At 42.0% G+C, this 18,046-nt stretch overlaps 1 protein-coding gene across 1 annotated transcript; it reads right to left on the bottom strand.

The window, feature by feature from the left end:
- Nucleotides 1–14,843: 14,843 nt before the first annotated feature.
- On the bottom strand, nucleotides 14,844–17,493 carry SOX17 (SRY-box transcription factor 17). Its single transcript, XM_080578748.1, has 2 exons — nucleotides 17,003–17,493; nucleotides 14,844–16,817 (listed from the first exon to the last, which is right to left on the bottom strand). Exons 1-2 carry the CDS (start codon nucleotides 17,298–17,300, stop codon nucleotides 15,868–15,870), a joined length of 1,248 nt encoding a protein of 415 aa, XP_080434874.1. The 5' UTR covers nucleotides 17,301–17,493; the 3' UTR covers nucleotides 14,844–15,867.
- Between the last annotated feature and the right edge of the window lie 553 nt (nucleotides 17,494–18,046).

The following is an 18,046-nucleotide window of genomic DNA, read 5'->3' as shown; positions in this document are numbered from 1 at the left end:
CCAAAAGGCTAGGAAACCAAGACAGGTGGCCGAGCAGAAGCCTGAAACCTAAACTCTTTCTGGTATTTTACACTAAATTGTGGGGAATTGGAGTATTTTCCCTCTGTATCTTGTTTTATTAACACTACAGAAGCAATCCTGTAACAGAAGCTGATCAGAACAGCCTTCTGGCAGAACAGAGACAGGCAGAAAATTTGCCCTGTTTCCTACAGCTCTTATCCCAAGAAGTTACATGAGGAAATGAAGAATCCAGGCTTGTCAGGCTTCTCCTCCTTCCCCTGTAACCCTACAAGTACCTACTTGTACTTACATGTTTTTAACATGTCTTTAACACAATTTTACCAATCCTCCCCTCATTCTATTAAGTTATGAATAATAAATAATCAGATTATTCTCCTATGAAGCATCACTCTTTTTAATCACTAGCAACGTTAGCTATTAGTTCCATGCATTGCCACCTGGCCCGATGGATGCGCAGCACATAGCAGTGCTGTCACCAAGGCAGCCCTAAACACAAGGTCTGGGACTCCTCCCCTGCACAGCATATCAGCCATCTCCAGGAGATAGCCGGTACTTAGTACCCTGCTTCTTGTAGCCTGATAAGACATCTGTGATTCTGAAAACAAAGCCTAGTTTGTCCTTGTGCAGGCAAGATAGTGTGGAGATAGGCAACCTAAGTCTGCGGGAGCTATCTGGAGTCTAGAACAGTAGCAGAAATGGGTTACAACAGTCCACATCCAGCTCCTGTGCCTGTATTGTGTCTAAATCCCTGAGCTAGCTCATTTATACATTAATTAGGAATGGGATTTCTACTGTGCAACACAATGTGTGATGTAGGTCTGACCCAAGTTATGCAGAGGGAACCTTCTCTTGTCCACAACTTGAACTGAAGTAGAGCTCTAACAGCTCTAACACTTGCAAATGAGCCATGTCCAAGGCCTACCGCACTGCTCTTGGCACCAGTTCAGTAAGGTGCAAGAGATTTCCTCCCAGACCAGCACAATGGTATGGAACACCCAAATATGCTGCAACAACACACATACTCCTTTTTCACGTCAGCCTTCCATTATACTGAACCTCTTTACTTGGGTGCCAAATTTGGCTGAAGGCATCAGTTTGCAAGTGTTCACAGAAAAATTCCTCCTGAAGGTAGTGTTTTACAGACTTCAGCAGCAGGCTTTAACTTGCTTGACTGTGCTGAACTCAAACCTAAAGGAAGAAATACTGCTAAAGATACAACCCAGAGGAGTTAATTTATTGAAAATTTTCCCAATTTTGAACACAGTTATACTGGCTTCTACCATTATCTTTTTAAAGAAAGATACCAATCTGCCTATTTGGGGAAGGGACTTGCAAAGCACAGAAAGCAAATATATTTGTCTGGGTTTATGTCTATGTCTGCAAATGGGATGGAAGTATATGTGTCAATAAAAATAATTTCTGCAACAAAAAATAACTGTTAATCTGCATTACAGTGCTTCCATATAACACCTACAATATATAAACTATCTTACTAAAATAATAAACACTGCAAAGCACAGAAAAACGAGATAATATGTACATTTTGAGAAAATTCCTGGCTTTCCATTCCTGGCAATATCTCTGTATTCTCAGACATATAAGATAAACATAGCTAGACTGGCTTCAGTTTTCTCAAGGTTTATACATCACAGTCTCCAAATTTGCCAAAATCTGCTTATATGAAGATAAGATATCAAGAATGAAACAACAACAACAAAAAAAGTTCTCACTACTGCATTTTTCTACTCTATCCGACCTGTAAGCAGTTTCTCACAGGAGTATCTTTTATCCTTAGAAGGGATACATTTAACTATTCATTTTAGACTTCTGATAACAACTCTAAATGAGATATTTTGTTTATGTGAAAAGTGCTGCAGCATTGTGACAATGCATTATTTTCATCCATAGCTTTTCCATACTAAGATAACTTCTGGTTTTAGCTTTGGATGTTTCTGAATACAAGAAGAGGACATCTGGCAGAGATGGAAGATAAACTTTATGAACTTGATACTTTATGAACCATGATACTTGAGCCATGAATGCTGAACTAACAGGATTTTTTGCTGTCTCTCCTCCCAGTGTCCCTACATTCATGTTTTGCACAAACATCTTCATCTCTTCTTTAAAGTAAAAGTTTGACTAATCACAAGGTTCTACAGTGATACTAGATTTACTATTCAATGCATTAGTGTAGTCCTATTTTTATGTTGTACATTATCTTGAAATATGTTAAATATAATTTGTCAGCAAATACACCCTTAAGTTAGATTGGCATATCCTTTGTTAATTAGAATAGTCCCCCTAAAACAATCTGTGAGCCCCTAACCTATCATCAGCACCACAAGTTTCTTAATTTACGCCTGCTGAGATAGGATTAGCACACTTGGGTTTGGTTAAATGAAATTTCTGTTTGGCTTACAGGCTGAAGCTGCCTACACGTGGGTGTACACATCAGGACAAACAGACACCATAGGTGGCCACTATCTGAACAAAAAAACTTTACTGAAAGTTGGCTGTACATATAAAAAAATAAATGAAGGTACACAAGACAAGCATCTGCATTTACTGTATTTCAAATAATACAAAAGTAATTTTGTTAGATTCAGAGTTGCTCCACCATAAGCATTACAGAGCTCTTTAAATATAATTTGTTTTAATGATATATGTGTCTGTGAGAACAGTTACACATAGACCACCAAAGTTTTCAATACTGATTAGCAGTTATTAACCTAATTGTATGAATCTAACACCTTTCCTTCAAGAGACCAAACATTAATTTTTTAGAAAAAATAATCAAACACATTTTCACAGTATTTTAAAATTAATTGGAACTTTATTTTCTGATTTGCTTTAACTAGAAGGTTAGTTTTCAATGAATCTTTCCAGTAGAAAGTATCAAGAAGCCTGCTATTTGTGGATTATGTTTTACTTTGTTTTATTTTTCAAAAAAGCAATTTTCTGAAAATAGCTGAATGCTGTTAAAAAAAAATCAAGAAATAAATCAGAAAATAGTTTTGTTTTGTTTCTAAATGAAAGGACTCAGGTATTACGAAGTCATGTTTCCAATTAAAGTAATCTGTGCTCCGTAAAATTTTATGTATCATATCTTTTTCTGCCAATGTACCTATGATGAAAAGAAGTAAACTAATTGAATCTTAAATGTTTGAGTTCCTCTTAAGGAAATGTACTCCTGATTTGCACTGTCTCCAGACTTACATATTTCCTTGTGACTGTCAGATACTTGATTATATTACTGTTTTTTCTAGTATGAATCAACTACCCCGTTTGATTTAGAGATTTGCTCCCTACTGCAATGTATTTAAGTAAAGTTGGCAACTAGGAACATAACATGATAACCTGATGATGTGAATGGTTAAAATCAACAAATACAGAGCTTTTAGTTGTGAAAACAACCATTAAACCTTCAGGCAAGCCAATAATGTTTTCTTGTATTTTCTCACCAATTAAGTAAGATCCTCTTTCCTCGCCTGAGGTGTGCGCAGGTTATCAGGTGTGTGTGTGCTTTTAGGATTAGCTGTGTTCTTGACAATACCATCACCTTCAGGAACTGGGAAGCATTCGCACTGCCCAAGTCCAACTTTTCTATGTTCCATTTCTCATGTCACAAAATACCAGCCATTTGATTTCCACTGATTGCTGACTACACATTCACCTGCAGCAATAATTATGGTTCACAGTACAGTTTACCAGGTAAGGTCAGTGTCTCTGGCTCTGACATAATAAATTGAATGCATTATGTCAGTTTCTCAATTTATTCACTATGCATGACTACTGAAAAATTCACAGATACATGGGGCGTCACGTCATACCTAGCTCCATTGTTTTCCTGCGCAGTCTCTTGCTAACATTTCCCTCGCTGCTGGGATCCAACACATGAAACAAGAGTAACAGAAATGGAGCAGCTCTACTTCCTGTGCCCTGTTAGAACATTTCAAGAGCTTCATACTGTTTTGTTGATGAAGGAAAATATCAACGTGCATGCTATTATGATCTCTGAAATACTATTTGCTCACACAATATTTAATATTTTGGAGGCAATTGCTTACATGCTAGTACAATTCTATTTGTATTGAAAAACACTACTAAAGTACTTTCTAATCCTATTTTATTTATATTGTGGGGAAATAAATTGAGATAAATCATTTTGCCTTGTGGTCACGCAGAACAGTTGATCATCTTTTCTGTAATGTTCTACATTTTGAAACTAGTACCATGACTCAGTTTCCTCTTTCTAAAGCAACAAGTTTAATTCCTTCAATCTCTACTCATAAATCATGTTTTCAAACCTCTGTCCCCCACTCTAACTTTATCTCTCTCTTTATTCAAGTGTGGTGTGCAAACATAGAGGCAGTACTCACCTGAGGTCTCCTATCTATTTTGTATGGCAAAGTTGTTAAATCTTGGGTGTCACATATGTTCTTCTTCATGCGTGTCAATATGACCTTTGCTTTTTTCACAGCGTTTTTTTAGATCCACATCATTAAGAATGTGAAGAGAAAAGAAAGAGACTAAGGTACTGTACTTTATTTTACACTGAAGGGAACTAGGCTTGTAAATACGGTCAGTTATTATATCTCTACTGAGATGTAACTCCCCAATAAAAGCAGCTGCTCAAACTGTTCTAAATCATTTATAACCCATAGCATTCTGTTAGATAAGGGACTTGGTTCACACACCAGTGTTGCTTTGAGATTCTTCCCATCCTCATTTTTTAACATAAATAATTTAATGGTCTTTTTTTTACATATATATTTGTTCCTTTATTAAACTGTGTTTGTGCTTTTCTTGAAATTCATCTTGTTGCTTTCAGGCTATTCATCCAAATTACAAGGACCAGTTTAACTTCTCATTTTATCCTTTATAATGTTTTTTGCAGCCCTTCCCACACTGATAAAATAAAAAAAAATCTAGTCTGTATTCACCCAACTCAGTACTAAAAGTACAAAATAAAGAAATTGGAACATAAAAGTATTCCATATAAAATCAGCTTTCATATTTATAGGTAAAGGCACTGATAGCTATTCTTAACTGTAATTTAAAATCTGGACCATATGTCCTTAATATAAGAGAAAGTAACATAAAACAGCAACATCAAAAGTTATGCTATCATCAAGCTGTATTTACTGTTTCTCCCTAAAACACTCAACTATTTACTCTGCTAGCATAGTAAAACAGTTTGGTTTGACAAAATCAATTCCTGAAAAACTCTGTTTTCTTTTAATTTCATTATCCTCTCACTACTTGCAATGCAATGTTAATTATCATTTTTAATATATTTTTGGTTATCAAAGTTAGGCCAAACTATTTGCAACTCTCCAGGTCAGGCTTTCCTTAAGAAAAATACTATGTTTGTCCTTTTCCATTTGAGGGAATCTGGCCCAAGATTGTGAACTTGTAAAATTTGTAAAATTGGAAAATGTCATGATTACTTTCACCAAGTTACCTCTGATGTCTAGATTTATTTATTTTTTTTGTATTAGTTGTCCTTCCTCAGCATTTTTATTTAAGAATCTACAAATACAGCAGTGTTTCAGAGGATAGTCTTCTCAATCTTGCTGGAAGAGGAGGGAAAACTTGTTTGACAAATGAGCTTTCCAAGCTGTGACAATCATAGTTAAGTTGACACTGTTTGCCTTCCTGTTATCAAGGATAATGAAGGTAAACTTTGGAAAACAGTTAGTTTCTCTTGCTTTAGAGTGAATCATGAGAACTCCTGAAGGTTACAAATATTGGAAAATATCTGTAATTCCTGGATATTGCTGTAGTTCTAATTTAGGAAATATGAAGAGTCAAGTTAATGTGGTTTGTTTATATGAGACATTGCAACAAAGTTATTGTTCATCACTTGGCACAAAGGGAAGCTTGGAGTATTTCCAAACTATCTACGAACTGCAGAAATTTCACATAACACTTGAGACAGCTGAAGAGGTTGTAGAAGATGTGGTGTTTTATCTAGCTCAGACACTGTGATTCACTCCCAGGTTTTAAGTCAAGAACCCTTCAGGTCTATGACAAATTCAGCTCCAAAAGGAGCTATTTATATGGTATGAGCAAGTGTGTATTCCAGCCAAGACACTGTTACTGCTCCACAAGGCTGCAGTGGTCTTCGGCAAAGCCTGTACCACGTCTGCTTGTCCTGTGCTATTGTCTTGAATATCCTGAGACATCTCAAATGATGTTAGGTTTAGGCAACCATAGTATTATTTGGAAGGTATTTGGGTCATGAAATCCATTTATGAAGAATACATAGAAAACCTTGAGAATATATTTCACAGGCTGTAGATGAGAGCATAGCTCACAAGAATGATAGCGAGCTTTTCCAAAACTCAGAGATATTCTATGGTCTTATTGCTGATGTAAATTCAAAGACAAAGTTAAACTTTCTGGCATGCAGTAACAAAATGTTTAAAGTTCTGTTCCTTTTCTGAGATGTTCGATTATTACCATATTTTGTCCCTCAGTGGAGGTAAGGATTCTCTAAACCATGAATAAAAAATGATTATAAGGTTCTTGATTAGGTTTAAAGTCTGAAAATGCATCTGAAAAGATTAGTACATACCACAGTACATGCTTGCCTGTAAAGTCAGTCTGTTAATCTTCTCTCCAGGAAACAGGAACACAGTTTTGTGTGTGATAGGAGATCACACTGAAAAGCCTGTTGGCTTTCCTTTCAGATTTCTAGCCCCAGTAAAACACAAAAACCTTCGAATTCAAAAAGCTTCTCTAATAACTTTATGAAAATGTGTCTATGGTGGTTACAGATCATCAGCATCATGTTTCAAACTCTAACCCCAAAACGGCAGCACCCCTGTTACAGAGATGAGCACTAATATTGTAGTTGAAATTTAAAATATAAAGCAGATCGTTTGTCACTAGCAACAACAATTGGCAACATTTTCTGAAGGTATTGGATAGTTAAATGAGCAATGCAGGAAGCAGAGCAGTAGAGGCAACAGTCTTTCCCAAGGAAGAGGAAGCAGCCTAGTTGCCAGGCTGCTCATAAGGAGAGGTTGGGAACAGCATAGGTTACACAACAGAAGGCAAGCAGGGCATTTCTAATATTTCATTTCAGGGAAAATTTCTCTTTTTATATGCATTGCCAGTCACACTTGCTAGCAGCAGATCATAACTAAAGGAGACTAAAAGCAGACTGTTTCCTATGTCAAATAAATTTTTTGCTGTAGTATTATAGTGGTGTATAAAATAAAAAGCTATGGTATTATGCAAATACAAACTAAAGCATAATAAACAAATTGATTCTGGAATAGAAAAGGCAGCTGGATGTCTAACTGCCCTGCTAACATACTGCCCTGCTGAACTTTAGGATCGGTGTAGTTATTTCTGCAATACTCAGGCTATGCACACGCAGCAAATTGTATGAAGGCCATTTGGGAACTGTGAAATGAAAACTCACATCCAAGGATGTGCGTGGTAGCCAGGGATTGTTATACAAATAGAGGAAATAGCACATTTATGTCAAGGTTGTCAGGCAACAGGACTAGCCTGAACATGCCATACTGTGTTACTGCAGCAGGCAGCTTCGCTACAGCAGTAAGCCCATATTGACCCAACTATTAGCAGGACATACATTTGGATAGCAATAGGTAGTCATTCCAAATTAGCCTAGGCACATCAAGCACACTTCCTACGAGGAGAAGCTAGGAGAGCTAGGACTGTTCAGCCTGGAGAAGAGGAGGCTCAGGGGAGATCTCACCAATGTCTATAGGTACCTGATGTGAGGGCGAAGAGGACGGAGTCAGGCTCTGTTCAGGGGTGTCCAGTGCCAGGGCAAGAGAAATGGGCACAAACTGGCACACAGGAGGCTCCCTCTGAACACCAGGATACACTTCTTTACTGTGCAGCTGACAGCACTGGCACAGGTTGCCCAGAGAGGCTGTGGAGTCTCCTCCCTGGAGATCTTCAGAAGCTGCCTGCACATAGGCCTGGGCTACGTGCTCTGGGTGGCCCTGCCTGAGCAGAGGCTTGGACCAGGTGGTCTCAGAGGTCCCTTCCAGCCTCAGCCGTTCTGTGATGCTGTGATTCTGTGAATCCTCCCAGCTTATCCTGACTGGCAGCAGCACTGATGTCATTAGGAATGCAAGAACATTCATGTCCAATTCACCCCTACAGAATTTGAGGTGTCTGTCAAAAGAAATAACATTAATTGTGTCACATCAGATAATTCAAATTCTGCTAAAACTGGAGAATTGTTTATAAACACAAGCAATTGGTCTGCTGTCTGCTTCTGGGTATAAACTGCAACATTTTCATAAATTATAGAAATGCAGATTACCTGAACAAATTAGTTTTCAGGTACTATTTATCCTTTCTGATCTATCAAGTGGCTGTGCCCTCTGGTAAGACTTCCCTTGGACATAGGCAGCAGAGCTGTTTACATAAACATAACTACAATCTCTGTGATGCATATTGTTATTCAGGCCCTATTGTGCATCTGATTCTGTTGTTCTGAAAAAAATTTAACAGATGAGTTGTGAATTCTGCTCTATATTTTTAAAAGGACCAAACTTTGAAGTCAAATTAGTAGTAGTAATTTGAAACAGTAATTTCTATGAAAAAAAAAAAAAAAAAAAAAAAACAGCTATAAAGTGCTGCAGTTTTGCTCTACTGGTATCATAACCAGAATGAAGTGCTGCACAGCCCCAAACCCTCAGTGGTACTTAGGTGCTTCCCTGACTCTAGTCAATGCTGAAATGCCAGGCACTTGCATGTCTTCCACTAGCCACAAACAAAGCTCTCAGCACTGACACAAACCCAAAGTAGAGAAGTTGCTCCAGCTACGGTTCTGTGAACTCTATTCTCCTAGCAAAACTGGATTAAAAAACAAAAATAGATATTTTAACTTGAGTCGGTGTTATTGGTTTTGTCACCATGAAAAATGTTTGTGGAACTTCAACCTCAGGTTTGTCACTCTAGTTAAAAGCCCTGACATGGGATTTTCAAAGAGTGTTTTCTCCTCTGCCTTTGAAGTGATTTAGTAGTGATGCTCTGAGCTTGATGTACTTGAAGCAAATTTTTGTTCAGATCCTTTACTTCCCATCTTGCCAAGGCTCTCAAATTTCTAAAGAAAGTGTTTCAATGAGAGACGGCTTGTTTGCAAAATCGTTTGTCCTGGAAATCAGCTTAAATTTATAAGGATGAAATGTGAAAGGCTTTGAAAGACAAAGCTGTTTTCTTTGCATCTTCCTACCAGAACAGACTATAAGTGACTACATAAGATTCCTTACATAAGGACACCAAACCACTCAGTGAAACTAACCCATTGGATCAAGGCAGCTGTCCCTCACACTAATGACACAGGGTATAGGTGATGTAGGGTATAGCTGATGTTACACTTGCTAGCAAGTTAGCAAGGAGTGTTTTATGTGCTGTAAATGGAAATCAAGCTCTTTGCATCTGAATGAAACACACCTGTCTCTGAGAGTCCTTGTGGGGCACTAAGAAAAGGAGTAGATTACTAAGGAGTAGCTCTTTTTCAGGTACTTCAATTTACAGCACCAAAATAACAGCCGCCTTCTGTTTTTTCATATCTCCTGTGGGGATTTCCAGACTATACATGAGTACACATAAAACAGCACCTTTTTCCCCCAGAGCACTGCTCTGACCTACTCTGAAATAGCTGAACATCTCTTTTTTGCTTCATCTTTTCACATGAGTTTCTCATTCTGCTTTCCAAGAATATTTGTAGTGAAAAAAACATAGGAAATTCTGTCTGAGTGTAGAAGTGATAGCACTTGTATCTTGGTGAATTCTAGCTTATTTTCTATGCATTAGATAACTCACTACAGGTTTAACCAGATAAGTTTCTTCATTGTACTCCATTCACTAAGACAAGGTCTTGATGAGCTTAAAGGTCTTTTCCAGCCTAAATGATTCTGTGATGCAGAACAGCTGCTGTATTCCAAATCAATGGTGAATCAAGTCTGTTCTTTTAAAGCAAGTCCAGGACTTTGGGAATCAAGGTTCTTATATCAATATCAGTGTGTTTGTAGTATCATGCTTTCAGACATCATACTCTATTTAAAAGTATGGAAAAAAAAAAAAAAAAAAAGGACACATTGCATTATCTGATGCCAAATCTGCTTTTTGCTCACAGAAACACTGATTCCAGCATTGATTTTACACAAGCAAAATGACCATACATGGACATCTTGAAAGCCCATGCATGTAATAAAGGCAATGTATGTAGACTCACCACAGTAACTGACAGAAGTGAAACTCTTCATAAAAACATTTAAAGCGTGAAACAAAATCAAGATTATATAGCCTGACTGTACCTGAGACTCATCCTGTAAATATAATTCTGTGTATTTGAAAGCAGAGTTGGTATTGTATCAATCAGTCCACGTCCATGAATTCACAAATATGAGTTTACCTTTCCAGTTAATGTGGACACAACCTTTAGCCACAAAAACATATTCTAATATTCTTTATCTTTGTTCAACAGGAGACAAAATTTTGTTTTGAACAGGATGTGTGCAGGATAAATTCTGTTCCTAAACTGCAATAACAAGAAGCCTTAAAGTAAATCAGACACTGTAGAGCAACTCCACAATACCTTGGAAGAAACCCAAGATTGCTGGTACCTAAATATATTCTCTATGGGTAAATGGAGCTGCCACCCTCAATGTGAACAATGACCGTATTCCCCTGATAACTCTGTGGAATACTCCGTGAAACAAGTTTTCTCTCTGATAAGGAAAAGGATGGAAATTGATTTTCTCTGAATTGTTGCTTATTTAAAATGCAGAAGATGCTGAAATCCTACCTTAAACAACTACATAGTAAAATTTGATTTTAATGAGGATCTTTGTTTCTAAAACTTTACTTCAGTGTTTCTCAATGTCAGGGATGTGAAATTATTTTGTATCACAGTGCAGGTATGACATATAAATGTATGATTTAATATGGAAAAGAGACACGCCTAACAATAGAATCTCAACACCTCAAGCATTTTTACTTTGCTTCTTATTGACACTATTAGTAAAATACATTCCTGTAACAACTGTTCTGAGCTAGTCGGAAAACAGACGGAAACAGAAAATTAAAATTGATTTCACTGTGAAATTCATGGAGACTACAACAAGTTTCAGAACAATCTGTTTTAAATTTATGAATATCTCAAAGGGCATTTCTACACATGCGTTAAAATGTTCTGTGTTTTTCCTGGTGTTCTTCATTTTGAGATTCATTTTACTAAGGGACTCATGAGATCATGATTTATCTCTCAGTTTCATCTGTGTTATGTGATGTACAACATTACCTTTCACTGTTTCAGGATTTTGATGCTGACTTTTTTTTTCAAAAGTTTGAAACTTGTGTCATTGATAATCAAAGATCTGCGGCACTTTCAAATGGAAGTGACATATACAGTAAGGTATTTTAATGCTTCAACTATGTCTAAGGCAGATACCTTAGAATTATATTTAATCTCAAAAAAAAAAAAAGTAAAAGAACTAATGAGGGTGTGTTACAACATACTACCTGGTTTTCAGTCAGAAGTTCTTCCATGGACATCCAATGAGAAATCCCGTCTGTACACAGTCATGTACCCTTTTAAATACATTTTTAAATCACTGGGGTAACCCCCGTGTTTATTTATAATTTACGTGACAAGAAGTAGAAATTTGCCATCATTTAGGACCATGCTGCCATAGTTAAATTGTTTTTGTTCCACTAACTCACCTAGGCTTCTCTTCTTCATACAGCAGCATGTAACCCTGACTTTAAAATTTCTGTATCAATTTAGATTAATATAGTCCTCCTTCCACATGCAGGCATAAACGTATTGGTTGCTAAAACACTTAATAGGTTGTCCTTGTCTGAATATCCATATTAATTTCAGAATGGATAAGATTTTCAATAGGTAAGTCAATAGTTTTAAGAATATCTGCAAAGGGAAGAGTATCAGTTTCACTGCATTAATATGGAAATTAATCAAAGCAATGTAGCCTCTAGGAAATAAAATAAAACAAAATAAAACACTACTGATGGTGAACATGATAGATACTGATGCCCACAACTGGAGCCATCTCGGACTTTTCATTTCAAGAACATCAAGTTGGTTTTCTATAGTTTTAGCAGCATATTTGGACAACCAGAAATTTTCCTTCCCAAACAGCTGGCTCTAGAGGAGGGCAGAAGTTTCCAGTAAAACTGGTCATATACTTCTGAAAATGAAATATGTTCTTTCAAATATATTATTAAATGAATCCTAGAAACATTTTGCAGTACAATTTTAATTTTTAGCATGAGTTAGGCATCACCTCAGTGTCAGAGGTGTGACTAGCATTCTCCTCTGTGAAACTCCAAAATAGAAACTATAAAAAAAAAATGTGTGATGAGAAGTATCGGACCATGAAACATAAAGCAGGAAGGAAGGGAAGAAGCTCATAAAGATGGGGCCACCTCACAGGCACAGTGGGAGGAGAGAGAAAAGAAGAGAAAAGATGAAGGGACTTAATGAGGTAGGAAAGAGGGCATGGCTGGGACAGGAACAGAATCAGGAGGATTACGCTGAGGTGTAGGGATGTGGATAAAGAGAGTGGGGAACTATCAGCAGGAAAGAATAAGAGTTTTAAAAAAAAAAAGTAAAGCAATTATGAAAAGGAACGGCATATGGGTAGAATTCAGACAAAGGGAAGAAACTTGGTTGTTTGAGGATAATACAGGAAAAGGTTGTTTGAGGAAAGGGTTATGCAGACCAGGTAGGAATGTATGGGATGTTACAGAAAAGGAAGAATGCTAATGTGAGCCATAAAAGGAATATAAGTTTGTCAGAGTATGGTAGAAAGAAGCTACAGCAAAAGGAAAAATACAGAAAAGACAGAGCAAAAATAACTGCTGTCCTTCCAGACATGGGAATCAAACCAATTATTCCACAAGCCTGGAATCGTTTTGCTGTCCTGAACTTTTATCTCAAAAAACCCCACTGTCGATGTTTGTTTCTCAATCCTCACCTTGTGTCAGGTCAAAATACAGGCTCAAAATACAGGATGGGATACATGCTGTAAGGCATTCCTCAGCTGCTGCTTCATTTCATGCAGGTGACGAACAAAGTTCTAGGAAAAAATTGGTATTAGAAGGCAGACAGCAAATGAAAAAGGGATGAGCAACAGCAGAGGTCAAAGGAGGCAGGAAAATGGTCACCTCAATGTCAGGGCAATTTAATGATACTTTGGAGACCTGCACTCTGTATTTGCTACAGTTATAAAGTTCTACGCAGTAATAGATTTCCTTTGAGACTCAGTACCTTGCACCAAACCATCTCATTACACCAAGCAGTCAGTTTGGGACCATTTCCAGAAGTGTTGAGCTCTCATAACTGCAACTGAAGGCAAGAGGAACTTGGCTTGGGAAAGAAAAAGTGCTGTAAGTGCTAGAACTACAGAGTTTTTTGGTTTCAGTCTTTGTATGTCCATTCTATGTAAGATATGTGTTACCTGCGTTGGGGTTCCATAGAAAATATGCACATCCATATCCAATAAATGCTTGTGTCATAACATTACTCTCTAGAAGTTATTTAGCAGTAACCTTAATTCTAAATATTTTTTAACTTTATTTTTGGATTACCTAAATTAAGCTTTTCTTCTTTCATTTTCTTTCACAGGAGGATTCTTTTTAAATTTTATCACGTAATTCAGTTAGATACTGTTAATAATACTATAATACTATGGTATTATAGGGAAAAAAAAGTCTTGGGACATCTGCAACAAATCAATATAAGAAAACAAAAGCAATGGCTACAAAAATCATATGATTTCAGTATATCTACTGATATAAACGTCTACTCTGAATGTAAGCATCTAAGGCATGTCTTTGCTAGTCTTTTGCTCTTTTAGAAGAAATACATTTATGCAATGGCATGGACAAGAGCACCTCCTAGGTTTAGCAGTCCTTAATGAAGGAGTATGAGAACCACGATGGTCATCATTAGGGCTGGTCATCTAGGAGCTACAAGTGTTTTCACTGCTGTTAAACTTGTACTAGCTGTAACATGTTTAATGTTTCTTTCCAGACAAATTAAAATAAGAATGTAAAACACTGATGGGTCTTGCTTCCCAACTTGTACCTAAACCGCCTAATATCAGAAACCTGACGCCGCCCTTCACATTGTAAAAATGTAATTTTTCCATTGTAAAAAATCAGAAAAAAATGATGGCACAATAATCTGAGACAACCACAATTCCAAGTGAACTTTTCAGTATCCCCCACACATGCAGTTAAAAGAGTTTACATGCGTCAGTGAAAACCCAACTTCATTGAAGTCAGTGGACATAACCAAAATTTCCTCTGAATTAAATAAAATTACACTTTCTGAAAGAATATATAAAACACTATCTCCTCAAGCATGCTTCTACTGGATTATTTGCCTGAAAATAATTCAGCTGGTGCTGTGTATGTAACAGGTCTTCAGCAAATAGCCATTGTCATAGACCACAATTACCATAACTTTGACAAAACTGAACATGGATTACACAATTGAAATTTTTGCTGACTTTCTTCATCCACAATTCAGTAGTCTAAGAATCTAGTGCAAGATAAAGTACTTTTATATAAAAATATTTATGTTATGAATATTATTGATATCTCTTCCAGTGTCATTTGATAATTAAAATATCTGAAACTCTTTACAACAGTTATTGTGCATTGACCCCGGCCAGCACCTTCCAGCTGGAAGAGTCAGGTATGCTTTATGCATAAACAGACAGTGTTACAATGACAAGGAGATGTAGCTACATGTTGTTGCACGGGCGGAAATGTCACAGGGCAGTACAAGTGAATCAGTAAAAAAAGCTCTTGTTTTAATGGGTAATTTATACCGGCAGTTGACTGAGAGCAATTGAGATGAGCATTTGGGCAACATTTTTTTCTCCTTACTGGTGGAAGCCTGAATCCCAAGAGGCATAATGGCCTAAACCTTCTTAAGGGTAGGTGGCAGAAAGTAAAAGAACTTGTAAATACAGTACAAATACCGTTTGTGAGTTGTTGCAAATAATTTGGTTTAAATAGAAAACACTATGTAAGGCAAAACCACCTTCACGTCTACAGGTATCCAAATCTGACAAAGCACATTGAAAGCAGTATCTCAAACTTACCTAGTTCCTTCTGTTACAGAGATTACACTTTCAGGGCTGAGATTATTCCCGATGCATTAATGACAATTGCAAATTCTAGTTGGCACTTACAAAAGAGGGGAAAAAAAAACACGCTTACAAAGACCACAGCTAGGTACAGTCACGTGTCCTAACTCCAAGGGACAGAAATCAGCTGGGACAGGAACGCAGCCATGCCAGGGAACAAACTCCTGCGGTCCTGGTGACTGTTTTACTCCTTCAGAGTCATTGTTACGGTAAAAGGACGTGTCACACGGCACCTGCATTCTCCTCACCGCACCTTAGGGCATGAGTGATTTAACCGTAGTTTAGCCTCCCTAGAGGCCCATAAGACTGACAAGAATGACAGAAGCGGCTGTACATTAATTTATTTCCTTGAAGTACAAAAAAAAAAAAAAAAGAAAAAAGAAAAATAATTTATAGTTAAAAGCAGCTGGTAAAACTGTGCTCTGGGAAGACAAGTAACGGTGCTGATGTTGCAAGAGTGAGCATAATTTCGGGCACGGACGTAAAAAATAAGAAGTGTAAACATGCTGGCACATCAGTCGAGGACCAGTTTGAAACACATGCTTTTAATCTGCACGGCAACCGCACCTTTCCGCCCAGCCGGAGCCTGCGAAAGTGTCCCGAGAAGCCTCCAATAAATTACATAAATAGGAGCGGGGCCGGGCGGCTCCGTGGCAGTCCCTCCTCAGCCGTCGGGGTAGCCGCAGTAGTAGACGGCGCTGCTGGCGTCCGACACGGCGGCGGAGATGGGCCCGGCCGAGAGCCCCTCGGCGGCGTCGTGGCCGGCCAGGGGCAGCCCCAGCTCGGCCTTGCAGGCGAAGCGCAGGTACTGCTCGAACTCGGCGCGGTCCACCTCGCCCAGCAGCTCGTCCTGCGGCAAGTGCTCCAGCGCCTCCCGGCACGGCGCCGCCTCGGGCGGGGGCGACGGCTGCCCCCCCGACGGCAGCGGCAGCACCGGGGGCAGCACCGGGGGCAGCACGGGCGGGGGGCCGCGCCCCGGGCCCGGCGGCTGGCACATCTGCCCGTAGTAGGCGTGCAGCGGCGCCGGGCAGCCCAGCAGCCCCTGCAGCGAGCCGGCCGGCCCCAACGGCTCGCCGGCGGCCAGGTGCCGCCGCAGCGCGGCCCCCGACGGGCTCTCCCCGGCCGCCGCCGCCGGGTACTCGCCGGCCGCCTGCGGGCCGTAGCTGCCGTAGGGCCCCGGGCCGCCCTCCTCCGGCAGCCCCGCCGCGAAGAAGGGCGCCTCGCTGTCCGCCGCGTCCAGCGGCGACGGGTCCGGCGTCGGCAGCCCGTAGCCGTCGAAGGCGGCGCCCAGCGGCGGGCAGTCCCGGTAGTGGCCGCCGCCCGGCCCCGCCGCGTAGCCCTGCTCGCCGTAGGGCAGCCCCAGGCTCTCGGCGCACATCCTGCCGCCGCCGCCGCCCTCGCTGCCCGGCCCGGCCGCCGCCGCCGCCGCCGCCGCCTCCGCCAGGCCGTGCTGCAGGAAGCCGCTCTCCACCCGCTTCAGGCGCTTCACCTGCTTCCGCCGCCGCGGCCGGTACTTGTAGTTGGGGTGGTCCTGCATGTGCTGCACCCGCAGCCGCTCCGCCTCCTCCACGAACGGCCGCTTCTCCGCCAGCGACAGCGCCTTCCACGATTTACCTGCGCCCACACGCACCGTCACACCGGCCGCCCCGACGCCCCGGCCCCGCAGACCCTCGGCCCCCCGCAGCCCCCAGACCCCCTCAACCCCCTGCCCCGCAGCCCGCGGACCCCCGCAGACCCCCGCAACCCCCCCGACCCCCCATCTCCCCCCCGTGCCCGCCCGCAGCCCCGCCGGCGCTCACCCAGCATCTTGCTGAGCTCGGCGTTGTGCAGGTCCGGGTTCTGCTGCGCCAGCCGCTTGCGCTCGTCCTTGGCCCACACCATGAAGGCGTTCATGGGCCGCCGGATCCGCGCCTCGCTCTTGCTCCGCCCGCCCGACGGCCCCGACGGCGCCGCCTCGCTCTTCGCCTTCGCCTCGCCCAGCGGGCTCAGCGCCTCTGCCCACGGGCAGGGGCCCACGGCCGGCATCATGATGGGCAGCGAGCACCGCCCCTGCGCCTGGTCCTCGCTGCTGGCGTAGCCCGCATCGGGGCTGCTCATCTCGCGGGCTGCGCCCGGGCCCCGCTCGTCGTCGTCGTCGTCGTCGTCGTCGTCGTCGTCGTCGTCGTCGTCGTCGTCGTCGTCGTCGCTGCTGCTGCTGCCGCTGCCACCGCCCCCCCGGGGGCCGATGCCGAGAGCTCGGTGCGGGCCGGGGACGGGCTGGCCGCCGGGCCCCGCTCGCTGCTGCCGGCTTCCCCGCGCCCGGCCCTATTTGAGCAGCGGCGCGGCCAATGGGGCCGCGGGGGCGGGCGCGCCGCGGGGCGCTGCCGGCGGCTCCCGCTGCGGCGCGGGGCGGCCCCGGGGCTCGCCCGGCCCGGCCCGGCACCTGGGACTGGGGGAGGATTGGGGGTGGTGTTTGGGGGAACACCCAAACACACCTCGGCCCCGCTTCCCCGTTGGGGCAGCAAGAGGCGGCCCTCCGACGGCACGGGGTACCCCGCTGGGTGCCCTCCCTGCCCCTTAGTGGCCGGTCGGAAAGGCAGGGCGCTGACCGGAGCAGGCACGATAGAAGTGGAAGGGACAGATCCTTCCCAAGCCCACCTCCATGTCCCGTAACACCCGGAGCGAAGCGCTGCGCTCCTTTGAGAGGCACGCTTGGAAAGCGGCGCGGTCAGAGTAAGCCAGTCCTACACCCTACACCTTCCCCTACCACCCGAGCACACCTCGCCTCGCAGCGTGAACCTCTCGGGGCACGGCACCCTACCGAACCCACAGCAGACCCTCTAGGTACCGCCTACCCCCTTTTT

Source organism: Anser brachyrhynchus, assembly GCF_964034855.1.
Source record: "Anser brachyrhynchus genome assembly, chromosome: 2".
Lineage (NCBI taxonomy): Eukaryota > Metazoa > Chordata > Aves > Anseriformes > Anatidae > Anser > Anser brachyrhynchus.
Note: the sequence above shows the minus strand (reverse complement) of the source record. Positions and strands in the feature narration are given on the sequence as shown.